Genomic DNA, 18429 nt, shown 5'->3' with positions numbered 1-18429 from the left:
CTTTCCCCATACACCACCATAGATAGTTCTAGGGGGAATTTTGGGGTTTTTTTTAGCCCTTTTTAACCCTTTGTGCCCCGCAGGAGCCCCACTCCTGGGGCCACCTGTACCTATACAGGACCATGGGCTGTTCTAAGAATGTTTTAGGGGGAATTTTGGGGTTTTAACCATTTTTAACCCTTTGTGCCCCACAGGAGCCCCACTCCCGGGGCCACCTGTACCTATACACAACTGTGAATGGTTTTAGGGGAATTTGGGGTTTTTTAACCCTTTCTGTCCCACAGGAGCCCCATTCCCGGGGCCACCTGTACCTATACACGACTGTGAATGATTTTAGGGGAGTTTTGGGGTTTTTAACCCTTTGTGCCCCATCAGAGCCCCACTCCTGGGGCCACCTGTCTCTGTACACCACCGTGGGTGGTTTTAAGGGGGATTTTTGGGGGGATTTTGGGGTTTTTAACCCTTTCTGTCCCTATACACAACTGTGGATGGTTTTAGGGGGATTTTGGGGTTTTTTAACCCTTTCTGTCCACAGGAGCCCCATTCCCGGGGTCACCTGTACCTTTACAGGATGAGGTGCAGTTGCTGTCCCTGTACACCACAGGGGTTGTTCTGGGAGGATTTTTGGGGGGATTTTTGGGGTTTTTTAACCCTTTGTGCCCCACAGGAGCCCCACTCCCGGGATCCCCTGTCAGCATAGGGGGACTTTAAGAGTTTTTAAACCATTTTTAACCCTTTGTGCCCCGCAGGAGCCCCACTCCCGGGGCCACCTGTCCCTGTACACCACCCTGAGTGTTTTTGGGGGATTTTTGGGGTTTTTTAACCCTTTGTGCCCTGCAGGAACCCCACTCCCGGGACCACCTGTCCCTGTACACCACCGTGGGTGGTTTTAAGGGGGATTTTGGGGTTTTTTAACCCTTTCTGTCCACAGGAGCCCCACTCCCGGGGTCACCTGTACCTATACATGACTGTGGATGATTTTAGGGGGAATTTTGGGGTTTTTTAACCCTTTCTGTCCCTATACACAACTGTGGATGGTTTTAGGGGGGATTTTGGGGTTTTTTAACCCTTTTTGCCCCACCAGGAGCCCCACTCCTGGGGCCACTTGTCCTGTACACCACCATGGGTGGTTTTGAGGGATTTTGGGGTTTTTTAACCATTTTTAACCCTTTGTGCCCCACAGGAGCCCCACTCCCAGGGTCACCTTTCCCCATACACCACCATAGATAGTTCTAGGGGGAATTTTGGGTTTTTTAACCCTTTCTGTCCCTATACACAACTGTGGATGGTTTTAGGGGAATTTTGGGTTTTTTAACCCTTTCTGCCCCACCAGGAGCCCACTCCCGGGGCCACCTGTACCTATACACAACTGTGAATGGTTTTAGGGGGAGTTTTGGGGTTTTTTAACCCTTTCTGTCCCACAGGAGCCCCATTCCCGGGGTCACCTGTACCTTTACAGGATGAGGTGCAGTTGCTGTCCCTGTACACCAACAGGGGTTGTTCTGGGAGGATTTTTGGGGGGATTTTTGGGGTTTTTTAACCCTTTGTGCACCACAGGAGCCCCACTCCCGGGATCCCCTGTCAGCATAGGGGGACTTGAGAGTTTTTAAACCATTTTTTAACCCTTTCTGCCCCACCAGGAGCCCTGCTCCTGGGTCACCTATACAGGACCACGGGCTGTTCTAAGAATGTTTTAGGGGAATTTTGGGGTTTTTAACCCTTTCTAACCCCCCCAGGAACCCCTCTCCCAGGGTCACCTTTCCCCATACACCACCATAGATAGTTCTGGGGGGAATTTTGGGCTTTTTTAACCCTTTGTGCCCAGCAGGAGCCCCACTCCCGAGGTCACCTGTCCCTATACATGACTGTGGATGATTTTAGGGGGAATTTTGGGGTTTTTTAACCCTTTCTGCCCCACAGGAGCCCCACTCCCGGGGCTACCTGTCCCTATACACAACTGTGGATGATTTTATGGGGGGATTTTGGGGTTTTTTAACCCTCTTTAACCCTTTGTACCCACAGGAGCCCCACTCCCAGGGTCACCTGTCAGCATAGGGAGACTTTAAAATTTTTTAACCATTTTTTAACCCTTTTCTGCCCCCCCAGGAGCCCCACTCCCGGGGCCACCTGTACCTATACATGACTGTGGATGATTTTAGGGGGAATTTTGGGGTTTTTTAACCCTCTTTAACCCTTTCTGCCCCGCAGGAGCCCCACTCCCGGGGCCACCTTGTCCCCGTACACCACGAGCGCCAGCCGGGCCAAGCTGCTGGCCAAGAACCGGCAGACGTTCCTGCTGCAAACCACGCGGCTGACGCGGCTCTCGCGCCGCCTGTGCCGCGACGTCCTGCAGCCCCGGCGGGCGGCGCGCCGGCCCTACGCGCCCATCAACGCCAACGCCATCAAGGCCGAGTGTGAGCGGGGTTGGGGGGGAAATGGGGAGAAAATGGGGAGAAAATGGGGGTTTGGGGGGAGAAAATGGGGGTTTGGGACCCCATCAATGCCAACGCCATCAAGGCCGAGTGTGAGCGGGGAAAATGGGGGAAAAAATGGGGTTTGGGGGGTATTGGGGTGTATGGGATCCCTACGCGCCCATCAACGCCAACGCCATCAAGGCCGAGTGTGAGCGGGGTTTAGGGGGGAAAACGGGGAAAAATGGGAGTTTGGGGGTTAAAATTGGGAGTTTGGTGAGTATCGGGGTGTGTGGGATCCCTATGCGCCCATCAACGCCAACGCCATCAAGGCCGAGTGTGAGCGGGGTTAGGGGGGAAAAACGGGGGAGAAAATGGGGTTTGTGGGGAGAAAACGGGGAAAAAATGGGGTTTTGGGGGGAGAAAACGGGGAAAAATGGGGAAAAAATGGGGTTTTGGGGGTTTAAAAACAGGGAAAAAATGGGGTTTGGGGACAGAAAATGGGGGTTTGGGGGGTATCGGGGTGTGTGGGATCCCTACGCGCCCATCAACGCCAACGCCATCAAGGCCGAGTGTGAGCGGCGTTAGGGGGAAAAATGGGGAAAAAATGGGGGTTTGGGGCTTAAAAACAGGGAAAAAATGGGGTTTGGGGGGGAAAAAATGGAGCGTTGGGGGATTAAAAACAGGGAAAAAATGGGGGTTTAGGGGGTTTGGGATCTCCTGTGGGAGTATTGGGATCTATGGGATCCCTACGCGCCCATCAACGCCAATGCCATCAAGGCCGAGTGTGAGCGGGGTTGGGGGAGAAAATGGGGAAAAAATGGGGGTTTGGGGACAGAAAATGGGGGTTTGGGGACAGAAAATGGGGGTTTGGGGACAGAAAATGGGGGTTTTGGGGACCAGAAAATGGGGGGTTTGGGACAGAAAATGGGGGTTTGGGACCCCATCAATGCCAATGCCATCAAGGCCGAGTGTGAGCGGGGTTAGGGGGGGAAAATGGGGAGAAAATGGGGGTTTGGGGCGTTTGGGATCTCCTGTGGGAGTATTGGGATCTATGGGATCCCTACATGCCCATCAACGCCAACGCCATCAAGGCTGAGTGTGAGCGGTGTTAGGGGGAGAGAACGGGGAAAAATGGGGGTTTGGGGGTTAAAAACAGGGAAAAAAATGGGGTTTGGGGACAGAAAATTGGGGTTTGGGGACCCCATCAATGCCAATGCCATCAAGGCCGAGTGTGTGAGCGGGGTTAGGGGGGAGAAAATGGGAAAAAAATGGGGGTTTAGGGGGGAGAAAATGGGGGTTTGGGGCGTTTGGGATCTCCTGTGGGAGTATTGGGGTCTATGGGATCCCTACGTGCCCATCAAGGCCGAGTGTGAGCGGGGTTAGGGGGGAAAATGGGGAGAAAATGGGGTTTGGTGGGTATTGAGGTGTGTGGGGATCCCTACGCGCCCATCAACGCCAACGCCATCAAGGCCGAGTGTGAGCGGGGTTAGGGGGGAAAAACGGGGGAGAAAATGGGGTTTTGGGGGGAGAAAATGGGGGTTTGGGGCGTTTGGGATCTCCTGTGGGAGTATTGGGATCTATGGGATCCCTACACTCCCATCAAGGCCATCAAGGCCGAGTGTGAGCCAGGTTTGGGGGTTTAAAATGGGGGTTTGGGGTCCCCAGGCTCCATCCGGCTGCCCAAGGCCGCCAAGGCCCCCCTGAAGATCCACCCGCTGACCCGGCTGCCCCTCGCCGCCATCGTCAAGGAGCTGGGTGAGATTTGGGGGCTGAGGGGGGATTTGGGGGGTCCTGGGGGGTCCTGGGGGGTTGTGGAGGGGATTTGGGGGTGGGAGAGGGGATTTTGGGGGGTCCTGAGGGTTTGGGGGAAGGGTTTTTGGGGGGTCCCTGGGGATGTGGGATATGGGAGGGGGAGGTTGAGGTAGGGCTGGGGGGGGGTTCCTAAGGATGAGAGGGGGGGATTTGGGGGGGGTCCAGGTGGGTCTGGGGGTGTCCCTGGGGGGATTGGGGGGATCCAGGTGAGTCTAAGGAGACTTTGGGTGGGGTCCAGGTGAGTTTGGGGGGGCTCCAGGTGGGATGGGGAAGGGATTGGGGGGGGCCCCAGGTGAGTCTGGGGGTGTCCAGGTGAGTCTGGGGGGGGGGTCTCAGTGTGAGTCTGGGGGTGCCCTTGGGTTTATTTGGGGGGGGTCTCCAGGTTTGTTGGACCCCATTGGGGCTGATCTGGGGGTCCCCAGGATTGATGGGTGCACCTTGGGAGGGGGTCTCAGGGCTGGATTTGGGGATTTTTGTGGATTTTGGGGATTTTTGTGGATTTCTGACCCCCCTTTGCCCCCTCCCCAGCTGCCCAGGCCCCCCTGAAGCCGAAGACCCCCCGAGGCAGCAAGACCCCGATCAACCGGAACCAGCTGAGCCAGAGCCGGGGGCTGGCGGGGCTGGGGGGCAAGAGGGGCTACGAGGGGGGGGGAGACGGACACAGAGCCCCCCGGATGAGGGTACGGACAGGGGGTGATTGACAGGGGAACTGGGGGTGATTGACAGGGGAACTGGGGGTGATTGACAGGGGAATTGGGGGTGATTGATGGGGGAGTTGGGAAGTGATTGATGGGGGAGTTGGTGATTGACAGGAAGAAATGGGGTCAGTGACTGGAGAATTGATTGACAGGGGAAATGGGGGTCATTGGTGAGGGAAATAGGGGTGATTGATGGGAATTGATTGACAAGGGGGTTAGAGTGATTGACAGGGGAAATGGGGGGTGATTGACACAGGGAGATTGGGGGTGATGACGGGGGGAAATGAGGGTGATTGACAGGAGGTAGAAGTGATTGATGGGATTGGAGTGATTGACAGGTCTGTGGGAGGGGGAGGGCAGTTTGGGTGATTGACAGGAGGTGAGTGATTGACAGGAATGTGGGAGCGGCAGTTTCAGTGTGATTGATGGGGTGGAGCCTGTGGACAGTTGGGGCGGAGCCTACGAGTAATTGACAGGTGCTAGATCTTGTGGGGGTGTGGCTTAGGGTATGATTGCCAGTGGGTGTGACCGTTAGAAGTGAAACCAGATTGGTTGCAGCCAGTGTTTATGGGCGGGGTTTTAAATTGATTGACAGGGAAGTTGTGGAATTGGGTCGTGCTTAGGAGTGACTGACATTCTGAGGGCGAGCCGTGATTGGCAGGGTAAAGCGCGGGCTGTGGGCGGCGTGCTATGATTGGCCTGGCAAACGCGCGCGCACTAGCGCAGAACTGTGATTGGCCGGCGGTCTTGTGCGGCGCGCTGTGATTGGCTGACGCTCCGTTCCCGCGCAGGTCGGGACGGCGGCGCTGCCGTTCTCTGCCAACGGGCGCCCCCTGACGGCCGCGCTGCGCCCCGCGCCCCCCCCCGGCACCAAACGGCAGAAACTGAAACCCGGCGGACGCGCCCAACCCCGTGGTGTTCGTGGCCACCAAGGACACCCGGTACCGGCGGTTGCGGGGGGCCTGAGGGGGTTTGGGGGGAATCCTGAGGGGGTATGGGGAGTCCCTGAGGGGGGTGGGGGAGAGTCCTGAGGGGAATTGAAGGGGTCTGGGGTGGTACTGAGGTGGTTTGGGGAAACCTGAGGGGCTCTGGGGGAGTCCTGAAGGGAATTGAGGGGATTCTGAGAGGGTTTGAGGGGGGTCCTGAGGAGATTTGAGGGTGTTATGGGGTTCTGAGGGATCTTGGGGGGTCCTGAGGGGATTCTGAGAGGGTTGGGGGGTCCTGAGGGGGTTTGGGGGGTCCTGAGGCAGTGTATGATGGTCCTGAGGGGGTTTGGGGGGTCTGGGGGTATTTGAGGGGAGTCTTGAAGGGATTTGGGGAGTCCCGAGGAGATCTGGGGACTCTTGAGGGGATTTGGGATCCCCTTGCAGGATCTGGGAAGATCTGAGTTGTCCCAAGACCCCCCTAAAATTGGGATTTTGGGCTTTCCCTGTTTAGCCCACACCAGCACTGACCCCCCCACCCCACAGGGGGGGTCCCCCGGATTTTTTTGGGGGGGTTCCCTGCTCTGACCCCCCCTCTTTGACCCCCCCAGGGCCCTGCGGAAGGCCCTGACCCACCTGGAGCTGCGCCGCGCCGCCCGCCGCCCCAACCTCCCCCTCAAGGTGAAACCGGGGGGGCTCCCCCTGCGCCCGGGGGGGGCCCTGGCGCCCCCCTGCCGTGCCCCCCCACCCCTCCAGCACCTCGGAGCCCATCGTGCTCGAGGACTGACCCCCCCCCCACCATGGACCCCCGACCCTTTTGTATTTTTTTTATTTCCATAGAAAAAAAAAAAAAAAAACCTCGCGGGGGGAGGGGGTTGGGGAGGGGGTGGGATGGGGGGGGGGGGTCAGTGGTGCCCCTCCCCCCACCTCCGGTGTCCTTTTTGCCCCTCCCCAAATTCCCCCCCCTCCGTCCCCTCCCCCTCCCTCCTCCGCGGGCCCCTTTTGTACGTGCAGCGACGCCCCCGGTTTTGTATCTCGGGCTGTCCCGGTTCTGTAGCGACAGGAAATAAACGCGATGAGTTTTTTCTTCAATGGGAGTTGAGTTAAAAAACGGCGGCGGAGGAGGGGGGTTGAACGGAAATACCGGGGGAGGCACCGCGCGGAACGGTTGTGTTGGGGCTGCGTTTCCGGGGGGACATCGTGAGGGATGGACTGCGTGTGGGGGGAGCGGGGAGGGACGGACCATTTCCGGCGGAAGTGGCTGAGGGACGGGCGCGGGAACCGAAGCTCGCCATGGGAACCGGAGCCGGGACCGGGCCCTGATCCCGACCCGGGCCCTGATCCCGACATGGACCCGGGCTGCGGTCCCCGTAACGGGCTCCGGCCACGATCCGCTAAAGGGCCCGGTACCGGTAACGGATCCGGTAACCGACCCGGCAAAGGATCCCGACGTGGAGCCGCTGCACCGGGGCGGCTTCCGCTGCCGCCTGTGCCAGATCACCACGGCCAACCGTGAGTGATCCCGGGGACTGAGGGGGGCGGCGGGTTACCGGTACCGGGGGGGGCTCTACGGTCCCGGTTACCGGGGCTGGGGGCTCCGGGACCCTCCTGTGAGACTCCCCGGTTCCCGTGTCTGGGGGAGGGTGCTCCGGGGCCCCGTTAACCAGGACAGGGAGGGTTTCCAAACTCCGTTTTAGCGGGACCGGGGAGTCTCTATTACCCCAATTCCCGGTCCCGGGGATCTGCCGGTCCTATGAGCCCCGTTCTTCTTGCCGGTATCGCCAATTCCCAGCCCCGTTGATCCCGGTTAACCCCTGCAGTGCCGAGCCTTCGTTATCCCGTTAATCCCCGCTCTCCCCATTAATCCCCGTTAACTCCCGTTATTCCCGTTAACCCCCGCAGTGCCGAGCCTGTATTACTCCCATTAATCCCCGTTATCCCCTTACCCCCGTTAATCCCCCGTTAACCCCCATTAACTCCCGTTATTCCCGTTAACCCCTGCAGTGCCCAATCCCCGTTAATCCCCGTTAACCCCCGTTACTCCCGTTAACCCCCGCAGTGCCGAGCCCGTTACTCCCATTATCCCCGTTAACCGCCATTCCTCCCCGTTAACCCCCTGGTACTCCCCGTTAACCCCCTTCAGTGTCAGTCCCCGTTAACCGCCGTTCCCCCCGTTAACCCGGTCAGTGCCGAGCCTCCGTTAACCCCCGTTAACCCCGTTAACCCCGCTCTCTGCCGTTAACCCGGTCAGTGCCGAGCCTCCGTTAACTCCCGTTAACCCCGTTAACCCCCGCTCTCTCCGTTAACCCCGCTCAGTGCCGAGCCTTCCGTTAACCCCCGTTAACTCCCGTTAACCCGGTCAGTGCCGAGCCTCCGTTAACCCCCGTTAACTCCCGTTAACCCGCTCAGTGCCGAGCCCCCGTTAACCCCGCTCTCTCCCGTTAACCCGCTCAGTGCCGAGCCTCCGTTAACCCCGTTAACCCCGTTAACTCCCGTTAACCCGCTCAGTGCCGAGCCTCCGTTAACCCCCGTTAACCCCCCGTTAACCCCGCTCTCTCCGTTAACCCGCTCAGTGCCGAGCCTCCGTTCGCACCTGTCGGGGAAGCGCCACGCGCGGCTCCGGTGCCTGCGGGCGGAGCGGCGCGCGCAGGAGCAGCGGAGCCTCTTCGTCAGCGGCTTCCGCCGGGGCACCGCGCCCGAGCAGCTGCGGCGCCACTTCCGCGCCTTCGGGCCTGTCGCGACAGTCGTGATGGACAAGGACAAGGTGCGGCACCGGCGGGACGGTCGGGACCCCCCGCGATTGTCGCGATAATTAAGGAAGAAGCGGCGGGAGGGGACAGCGGCACCTTGTCACTGTCGCGATAGTCGGGGAGGACGCAGCGGGAGGGGACACCGGCGCCCCACGATTGTCGCGATAGTCGAGGAAGAAGCGGTGGGAGGGAGGGCCGGGATTTTGGCTCCTTCGTGAGGGCATTTTGGGGCTCTGGGATGTCGCGATTGTCGCGGATAGCGAAGGACAGAATGGGGAAGGGGGATCCTGATTACCCTGAGGAGGATTTGGTGCCCCTGTCCCCTCCCGCCCTGAGGCGATATCGCGCCTATCGCGATAGCACCGAGAGATTCCCGGCGCTGTCCCGATATCCCTGCAGCGGGGAAGGCTCCGGTACCCCCGCTGGGGGTCCGGTAACCCCTGAGCGCTCCCGCCCTGAGGCGATATCGCGCCTATCGCGATAGCACCGAGAGATTCCCGGGGTTGTCCCGATGTCCCTGCAGCGGGAAGGCTCCGGTACCCCCGGTGGGGATCCGGTAACCCCTGAGCGCTCCCGCCCTGAGGCGATATCGCGCCTATCGCGATAGCCCCTCCCTGTGTGTCCCCGCAGGGCGCGTTCGCCATCGTGGAGCTGCGGGACCCCGCGGGGCGGCAGCGGGCGCTGGAGCAGCCCCGGCACTGCCTGGACGGGCGGCGGCTGCGGGTGCGGCCCCGGGAGCACCGGGAATGGCCCCGGGAGCGCCCCCGGGAGCCCCCGGGAACCCCCCGGGACCCCCGGGGCTGCTGCAGGCGCTGGGCCGGGCCCAGGACGTGAGTGGGGGGCTCGTGGGGGGGGTTTGGGGGGCGTTTGGGGGGTCCCAAAGCTCTCCTGGGGGTTTATGGGGGTCCTGGGGTGATTAAAGGGTTTTTGGGGGGGTCCCGAAGCTCTCCCGGGGGGTTTTGGGGAGGTTTTGGGGGGTCCCAAAGCTCTCTTGGTGATTTTGGGGGGGTCCCAAAGCTCTCCCAGGGGGGGTCTGGGGGCTCCCAGTGCTCCCAGTTTGCTCAGTACAGCTGGACCGAGGGCTGCTCCCAGTATGGCCAAGGAAGAGCTCCCAGTTTGCCCTGTCCCGGAGGTGGGGACGACACTCCCAGTTTGCCCAGTTTGGCCATTCCCAGTTTGGCCATTCCCGGTTTGCCCAGTTTGGCCATTCCCAGTTTGGGCACTCCCAGTTTGCCCAGCTTGGCCACTCCCAGTTTGCCCAGTTTGCCCTGTCCCGCAGGTGGGGACGACACTCCCAGTTTGCCCAGTTTGGCCATTCCCAGCTTGCCCAGTTTGCCCAGTTTGGCTGGGGTAGCTCTCCCAGTTTGCCCATTTCCCAGTTCCCCAGTTTCCCTAGCTCTCCTAATTTCCCAGTTCGCCTCTCCCAGTTTGCCCAGTTTGCCATTCCCAGTGTTCCCCAGTTTGCCATTCCCAGTTTGGCACTCCCAGTTTACCCAGTTTGCCATTCCCAGTGTACCCAGTTTGCCCAGTGTTTCCCGGTTTTGCCATTCCCAGTGTTCCCAGTTTGTGTTCCCAGTGTTCCCAGTGTTCCCAGTGTTCCCAGTGTTCCCAGTGTTCCCAGTTTGTGTTCCCAGTTTGTGTTCCCAGTGTTTTTCCCCAGTGTTCCCAGTTTGTGTTCCCAGTGTTCCCAGTTTGTGTTCCCAGTGTTCCCAGTGTTCCCAGTTTGTGTTCCCAGTGTTCCCAGTGTTCCCAGTTTGCCATTCCCAGTGTTCCCAGTGTTCCCAGTTTGTGTTCCCAGTTTGTGTTCCCAGTGTTCCCAGTTTGTGTTCCCAGTGTTCCCAGTGTTCCCAGTGTTTGCAGTGTCTCTGTCCGCAGGTGTGGGCGCAGCTGCAGCTCCTGGTGCGGGCTCTGGAGCTGGGTGGCACTCCCAGTTTACCCAGTTTGCCATTCCCAGTGTTCCCAGTGTTCCCAGTTTGTGTTCCCAGTTTGTGTTCCCAGTGTTCCCAGTATTCCCAGTGTCTCTGTCCGCAGGTGTGGGCGCAGCTGCAGCTCCTGGTGCGGGCTCTGGAGCTGAGCGCGGCCGAGCGGCGCCTGCGGGAGCTGCTGGTGACCCTGATCAGGGAGGTGTTCACCGAGTTCTTCCCAGGTGAGCACGCCTGGGCATGCCTGGCACAGCTGGGTACACCTGGGCATACCTGGGATACACGTGGGCACACCTGGGTACACCTGGGATACACCTGGGCACACCTGCGGGAGCTGCTGGTGACCCTGATCAGGGAGGTGTTCACCGAGTTCTTCCCAGGTGGGCACGCCTGGCACACGTGGGCACACGTGGGCACACCTGGGATACACCTGGGATACACCTGGGCACACCTGGGTACACCTGGGCACGGCTGGGGCACACCTGGGCACACCTGGGCACACCTGTCCCTCACCTGTCCCCCCCCGTGTCCCCCAGGCTGCTCCGTTGTCCCCTACGGCTCCTCCGTCAACGGCTTCGACGTCCACGGCTGCGACCTGGACCTGCACCTGGAGCTGGGGGAGCCCCAGAGCCCAGAGAGCCCACACGGGGACCCCCAAACCCCAGAGACCTCAAATGGGAACCCCCAGAACCCAGAGACCCCAAATGGGGACCCCCAAACCCCAGAGACCCCCAAAAACCCTGACCCTAACCCAAACGGGGACCCCCAGAACCCAGAGACACCAAACAGCGACCCCCCCATGGAGGGAACCCTAAACGGGGACCCTCAGAGCCTGAGAACCCCAAACGGGGACCCCCAAATCCCAGAGAACCCCAAACGGGGACCCCCAAATCCCAGAGACCCCAAACGGGGACCCCCAAATCCCAGAGACCCCAAACGGGGACCCCCAGAGCCCGGGGACACTGCTGGGGGATGAGGACCCCCCCCTTAAAAGGGTCATTTTTGGGGTCTCCTTCGGGTGACAGGGACCCCTCCCTCAAAGGGTCCCTTTTGGGGTCTGAGGGGTCTCTTTTGGGGGACCAAGACCCCTCCCTCAAAGTGTCCCTTGTGGGGGACAGAGGGTCCTTTTTGGGGGGCAGAGGGGCCCATTTGAGGTCTGAGGGGTCCCTGTCAGGGGATGAGTCCCTGGAGGCGAGGGGTCCCTTTTGGGGTCTGGGGGGTCCATTTTGGGGTCCGAGGGGTCCCATTTGGGGTCCGAGGGGTGTGAGGGGTCCCATTTGGGGTCTGAGGGGTCCCATTTGGGGTCTGAGGGGTGCGGGGGGGTCCGTTCTGGGGTCTGAGGGGTCCCATTTGGGGTCTGAGGGGTCCCATTTGGGGTCCGAGGGGTCCCTGTCGGGAGATGAATCCTCCGAGTCCGAGGAGTCCCTTTCAGGGTCCGAGGGGTCCCATTTGGGGTCCAAGGGGTCCCATGTGGGGTCCAAGGGTTCCCATTTGGGGTCCGGGGGTTCCCATCTGGGGTCTGGGGGGTCCCTGCTGGGGCGCGGGGCCCCCCCGGAGCAGCGGCTGGCGCTGGTGGGGGCGGTGCTGCGGCGCTGCGTGCCGGGGGTCCGGGGGGGTCCGGGCCGTGCCCGGCGCTCGGCGCCCCGTGGTCAAATTCTGCCACAAAGAGTCGGGGCTGGCCGGGGGACGTGTGCCTGGACAACCGGTACGGACTGGGGGCACTGGGAGGGACTGGGATGGGAATGGGAGGGACTGGGGGGCACTGGGAGGGACTGGGAGGGACTGGGAGAGGGGATGGGGGGCACTGGGGGGGACTGGGATGGAATGGGGGGGGACTGGGAGGGACTGGGATGGGAATGGGAGGGACTGGGATGGACTGGGATGGGAATGGGGGGGGACTGGGCGGGACTGGGATGGGAATGGGAGGGACTGGGGGGCACTGGAGGGACTGGGGGGCACTGTGAGAGGGGATGGGGGGCATGAGGGGGGCACTGGGAAGGGGGCTCAGAGGGACTGGGAGGGGAAATGAGGGCACTGGGAGGGACTGGGAGGGACTGGGATGGGAATGGGGGGCACTGGGGGGGACTGGGAGGGACTGGAGGGGACTGGGATGGACTGGGAGGGACTGGGAGGGGGGATGGGGGGCACTGGGAGGGACTGGGATAGACTGGGGGGCACTGTGAGAGGGGATGGGGGGCATGAGGGGGGCACTGGGAAGGGGGCTCAGAGGGACTGGGAGGGGAAATGAGGGCACTGGGAGGGACTGGGATGGGAATGGGGGGGGACTGGAAGGGACTGGGGGGGACTGGGAGAGGGGATGGGGGCATGAGGGGGGCGTTGGGAAGGGGGCTCAGAGGGACTGGGAGGGGAAATGAGGGCACTGGGATGGGAATGGGAGGGACTGGGATGGGAATGGGGGGGGGACTGGGATGGACTGGGAGGGGACTGAGATGGGAATGGGAGGGACTGGGGGGGACTGGGGGGGACTGGGAGGGGACTGGGGGGGGACTGGGAGAGGGGATGGGGGGCATGGGGGGGGCATTGGGAAGGGGGCTCAGAGGGACTGGGAGGGGAAATGAGGGCACTGGGGGGGACTGGGATGGACTGGGGATGGGAATGGGAGGGACTGGGATGGACTGGGGGGGACTGGGGGGGAGACTGGGAGGGGAATGGGAGCACTGGGGAGGGGGGCATGGAGGGAACTGGGAGTAAGTGGGAGGGGACTGGGAGGGGAGAGGGGGGCGTTGGAGGGGACTGGGGGTAACTGGGAGGGCACTGGGAGTGGGAATGGGAGGGACTGGGGACATGGGGAAGGGACTGGGAGGGCCACTGGGGGTAACTGGGGGGGGACTGGGGGTAACTGGGGAAGGAACCAGGGTCCCCCTTCTCATTTCTCCTCCTTTTTTCCCCCCCTTTTCCCTGCCCGTTTTCCCCTTATTTTTGCCCATTTTTCCTCTCCATTTTTCCCCATTTTTCCTCTCCATTTTTTCCCCATTTTTCCTCCCCATTTTTGCCCATTTTTCCTCCCCATTTTTTCCCATTTTCCTCCCCATTTTTGCCCATTTTTCCTCCCCCATTTTTCCTCCCCATTTTTCCTCTCCATTTTTTGCCCATTTTTCCTCCCCATTTTTCCTCCCCATTTTTCCTCTCCATTTTTGCCCATTTTTTCCCCCATTTTTTGCCCGGTTTTCCTCCCCATTTTTCCTCCCCCGTTTTTTGCTCGGTTTTCCTCCCCGTTTTTGCCCATTTTTCCTCCCCATTTTTCCCCATTTTTCCTTCCCATTTTTGCCCATTTTTTCCTCCCCATTTTTCCTCCCCATTTCTCCTCCCCATTTTTGCCCATTTTTTCCTCTCCATTTTTGCCCATTTTTCCTCCCCATTTTTGCCCATTTTTCCTCCCCATTTTTGCCCGGTTTTCCTCCCCATTTTTGCCCATTTTTTCCTCCCCATTTTTGCCCATTTTTGCCCGGTTTTTCCTCCCCGTTTTTGCCCATTTTTGCCCGGTTTTCCTCCCCATTTTTCCTCCCCATTTTTCCTCCCCATTTTTCCTCCCCGTTTTTGCTCGGTTTTCCTCCCCGTTTTTGCCCATTTTTCCTCCCCCATTTTTCCCCATTTTTCCTCCCCATTTTTGCCCATTTTTCCTCCCCATTTTTCCTCCCCATTTTTCCTCCCCATTTTTCCTCCCCATTTTTGCCCATTTTTCCTCCCCATTTTTCCTCCCCATTTTTCCTCCCCATTTTTCCTCCCCGTTTTTGCCCATTTTTGCCCATTTTTCCTCCCCATTTTTTGCCCATTTTTGCCCATTTTTCCTCCCCATTTTTGCCCATTTCTCCTCCCCATTTTTGCCCATTTTTCCTCCCCATTTTTCCTCCCCGTTTTTGCCCATTTTTCCTCCCCATTTTTCCTCCCCATTCTTGCCCATTTTTCCTCCCCATTTTTGCCCATTTTTCCCCCCCATTTTTGCCCATTTTTCCTCCCCATTTTTCCTCCCCATTTTTTGCCCATTTTTCCCCCCATTTTTTGCCCATTTTTGCCCATTTTTCCTCCCCATTTTTCCCCCGTTTCTCCCGTTTTTTCCCCCAACCCCAGGCTGGCCCTGTTCAACTCTCGCTTCCTGCGCCTCTGCGCCGACGCCGACCCGCGGGTGCGGGCCCCTGGGCTACGCCCTGCGCCTGTGGGCGGGGGGGGCAGCGCCTGGCCGGTGAGGGACCCCCTCCCCAAAATGGGCTGGGGGGCCTAAAAAGGGGCTGGGAACCACAGAAATGGGATGGGACAAACCCTAAAAATGGGCTGGGAACCACAAAAAATGGGATAGGACCCTCCCAAAAATGGGATGGGGGGCTTTAAAAGGGGCTGGGGAACCACAGAAATGGGCTGGGACCCCCTCCCCAAAATGGGCTGGGGGGCCTAAAAAGGGGCTGGGAACCACAAAAATGGGATGGGACCCCCCCAAAAATGGGCTGGGAACCACAAAAATGGGATAGGGACACCCCCAAAAATGGGGCTGGGAACCACAGAAATGGGCCGGGGACCCCTCCCCAAAATGGGATAGGACCCCCCCAAAAATGGGCTGGGAACCACAAAAGAGGGGCTGGGACCCTCCCTCCCCACAGCCCGTTCTTCCCCTGTGTGGTTCTGGGTGGGGGGGGGCAGTGCCTGGCCGGTGAGGGACCCCTCCCCAAAATGGGATGGGGGGGCCTGAAAAGGGGCTGGGAACCACAGAAATGGGATGGGACCCCCCCAAAAATGGGGCTGGGAACCACAAAAATGGGCCGGGACCCCCTCCCCAAAATGGGAATGGGGGGCCTAAAAAGGGGCTGGGAACCACAAAAATGGGATGAGAGACCCTAAAAATGGGGCTGAGAAACCCAAAAATGGGATAGGACACCCCAAAAACGGGGCAGGGAGGACCCTAAAAGGGGCTGGGACCCCCAAAAATGGGATGAGAGACACTAAAAAGGGGCAGGGAGCCCCTTAAAAGGGGCTGGGAACCACAAAAATGGGATAGGACACCCTAAAAATGGGCTGGGAACCACCAAAATGGGATAGGACCCCCCCCAAAAATGGGCTGGGAACCACAAAAATGGGATGGGACACCCTAAAAAATGGGCTGGGAAAACCCTAAAAGTGGGCAGGGAGACCCTAAAAAAGGGGCTGGGACCCCCAAAAATGGGATGAGAGACCCTAAAAAGGGGCTGGGACCCCCCAAAAATGGGCTGGGGACCCCCTTCCCAAAATGGGCTGGGAGACCCTAAATATGAGCAGGGACCCCTCCCAAAGGGACTGAGACCCCAAAAAGGGACTGAGACCCCTCCCAAAAGGAACTGAGACCCCCAAAAGCATCTGGAGACCCCTCCCAAAGGGACTGAGACCCCCAAAAGCATCTGGAGACCCTCCCCCAAAGGGACTGAGACCCCTCCCAAGGAACTGAGACCCCCAAAAAGGGGCAGGGACCCCTCTCAAAGGGATTGGGACCCCCCCCCAAAGGGTCTTGGACCCCTCCCAGAGGAACAGAGACCCCTCCAAAGGGGACTGAGACCCCTCCCAAAGGGACTGAGACCCCTCCCAAAGGGACTGAGACCTCCAAAAAGGGGCAGAGACTCCAAAAAGGGGGCAGAGACCCCTCCCAAAGGGACTGAGACCTCCAAAAGCATCTGGAGACCCCTCCCAAAGGGACTGAGACCCCTCCCAAAGGGGCGAGGACCCCCAAAAAGGGGCAGGGACCCCTCCAAAGGGACTGAGACCCCTCCCAAAGGGACTGAGACCCCCAGAAAGGGGCGAGGACCCCCAAAAAGGGGCAGGGACCCCTCTCAAAGGGATTGAGACCCCCCCCAAAGGGTCTTGGACCCCTCCCAGAGGAACTGAGACCCCTCCCAAAGGGATTGAGACCCCAAAAAGGGGCAGAGACCCCCCCAAAATGGGAAGGGTGCCATCCCTCCGAGCCCCAAACTCCTCCAGTCACCGAGGGGGGGGTCGTGGCAGATTGAGGGGGGGGTCTCATCTCACCGAGGACCCCCGGCACGACCCCCCCCCCCGTTATTGGCACAGGGAACCGGGCCGGGGGCGGCCCCCTCCTCACCAACTACGCGCTGACGCTGCTGCTGGTGCTGTTCCTGCAGAGCCGCGCCCCCCCCCGTGCTGCCCTCGCTGCGCCGCCTCCCGCCTCCTCGCAGGTGCCCCGACACCCCCAGACCCTTTGGGGGGGGACCCCCAGACCCATTTCGGGGGTCTCTGACCCCGCCCCGTGTCGCTTTCAGGGCCTCAGGACCGTGCCCGGGTTGGGCAGTGGGATTGCAGCTTCCCCCGGGACGCGGCGGCGCTGGAGCCCAGCGGGAACCGGCAGAGCGCCGGTGGGGTGAGGAGGGGTCCTGAACTGGGGAGGGGGTCCTGAACTGGGGAGGGGTCCTGAACTGGGGAGGGGGTCCTGAACTGGGGAGGGGTCCTGAATTGGGGGAGGGGGGCTCCAGACCCGCTGGGGAGGGGGTCCCAAAATCCGGGAGGGACTTCAGTCCCACTGGGGGGGCACAAATCCCACTGGGAGGGGCCTCCAAACCCACTGGGAGGGCAGATTTGGGGGATCCTAAATTAGGGAGGGGGCTCCAAACCCGCTGGGGAGGGGTCCCTGAACTGGGGAGAGGGTCCTAAATTGGGGAGGGGGCTCCAGACCCACTGGGGAGGGGTCCTGAACTGGGGAGGGGGGCTCCCAGACCCGCTGGGGAGGGGTCCTGAACTGGGGAGGGGGTCCTGAACTGGGGAGGGGGGCCTCCAAACCCGCTGGGAAGGGGTCCTGAATTGGGGGAGGGGGGCTCCAAACCCACTGGGGAGGGGGCTCCCAAACCTGCTGGGGAGGGATCCTGAATTGGGGAGGGGGCTCCAAACCCACTGGGGAGGGGGTCCTGAATTGGGAGGGGGGCTCCAGTCCCACTGGGGGATCCTCAAATCCCACTGGAGTTTTGGGGTGATTTTGGGGTTTCTGGGTGGTTTTTGGGGCTGTTTCTGGGGGATTTTGAGGGTGTTTTGGGGAGGGATTTTGAGGTTGTTTCTGGACGTTTTTAAGGCAGTTTCTGCCTGATTTTGAGGCTGTTTTGGGGTTATTTCTGCCTGATTTTGGGGCTATTTCTGCCAGATTTTAGGGCAGTTTCTTCCTGATTTTGGGGCTATTTTCAGGAGTTATTCCTGCCTGATTTTAGGGCAGTTTCTTCCTGATTTTGGGGCTATTTCCGGGGTTATTTCTGCCTGATTTTGGGGCCATTTTCAGGGTTATTTCTTCCTGATTTTAGGGCTATTTTCAGGGTTATTCCTGCCTGATTTTGGGGCTATTTCCGGGGTTATTCCTGCCTGATTTCGGGGCTCCCCCGGACATTCCCAGGGGTATCCCCACCCCTCTCTAACCACCCCCTCCCTCCACCCCAGCCTCCCTCCTGGCCGAATTCTTCTCGTATTTCTCCACGCTGGACCTGGGGGGGCTCCTGCTCTCGCCCCTGGAGGGCCGCGCTCTGCCCCGCCCCCCCTCCCGAGGCCCTCGGGGGTCTCCGCCCGGGCCCCCTGACCCTGCAGGACCCCCTTCGAGCTCAGCCACAACGTGGCCGCCAACGTGACGGCGCGCACGGTGTCGCGATTCGTGCGCTGCTGTCGCGACGCCGCCCGCCTGTGCCGCGGGCCCGAGTTCGCGCAGCGGTCGCGGCGGGGCCGCCCCTGGGGGGCTGATGCGGCTGCTGCAGCCCCCGGAGCGCGGCGGGGGCCGCGGGGGCTTTGGGGGTCCCCAAGGGGGGGAATTTGTGATCCAGGTGCCGCTGAGACCCCCGGGGGGGGCGCGGGGGGGGTCTCGCAGAGCGAGGCGGGGCGCGGGCCGTGGCGTTCGTGCTCAGGGAGGTGCTGGGGTGCGGCTGCGAGCCCGAGGGCACGGGGGG

The 18429-nt window shown here is 60.5% G+C and overlaps 2 protein-coding genes across 2 annotated transcripts in view; both read left to right on the top strand.

The window, feature by feature from the left end:
* Window positions 1-6649, top strand: part of MTA2 (metastasis associated 1 family member 2) — an 18703-nt gene extending 12054 nt beyond the window's left edge. The window contains 7 exon segments of the mRNA XM_074533740.1: window positions 2209-2414; window positions 4080-4169; window positions 4755-4906; window positions 5716-5811; window positions 5813-5865; window positions 6459-6573; window positions 6575-6649. Coding sequence (XP_074389841.1) covers window positions 2209-2414; window positions 4080-4169; window positions 4755-4906; window positions 5716-5811; window positions 5813-5865; window positions 6459-6573; window positions 6575-6634 — 772 coding nt within the window. The 3' untranslated portion in view covers window positions 6635-6649.
* Window positions 6648-18429, top strand: TUT1 (terminal uridylyl transferase 1, U6 snRNA-specific; the record flags this gene model as incomplete). The annotated part of the gene is given in 18 exon segments (XM_074533763.1): window positions 6648-6666; window positions 7114-7359; window positions 8421-8611; window positions 9228-9427; window positions 10473-10623; window positions 10626-10743; window positions 11056-11499; window positions 11502-12130; window positions 12132-12197; window positions 12199-12224; window positions 14609-14669; window positions 14671-14716; window positions 16568-16746; window positions 16806-16869; window positions 17933-18020; window positions 18022-18079; window positions 18081-18218; window positions 18220-18429. Coding segments are annotated over 18 exon segments (2934 nt in total), but the record flags the coding sequence as incomplete, so codon positions are not given.

The sequence above is a fragment of the Zonotrichia albicollis genome (assembly GCF_047830755.1).
Source record: "Zonotrichia albicollis isolate bZonAlb1 chromosome 34 unlocalized genomic scaffold, bZonAlb1.hap1 SUPER_34_unloc_1, whole genome shotgun sequence".
Lineage (NCBI taxonomy): Eukaryota > Metazoa > Chordata > Aves > Passeriformes > Passerellidae > Zonotrichia > Zonotrichia albicollis.
This window is presented reverse-complemented; position numbering and strand designations above follow the sequence as displayed.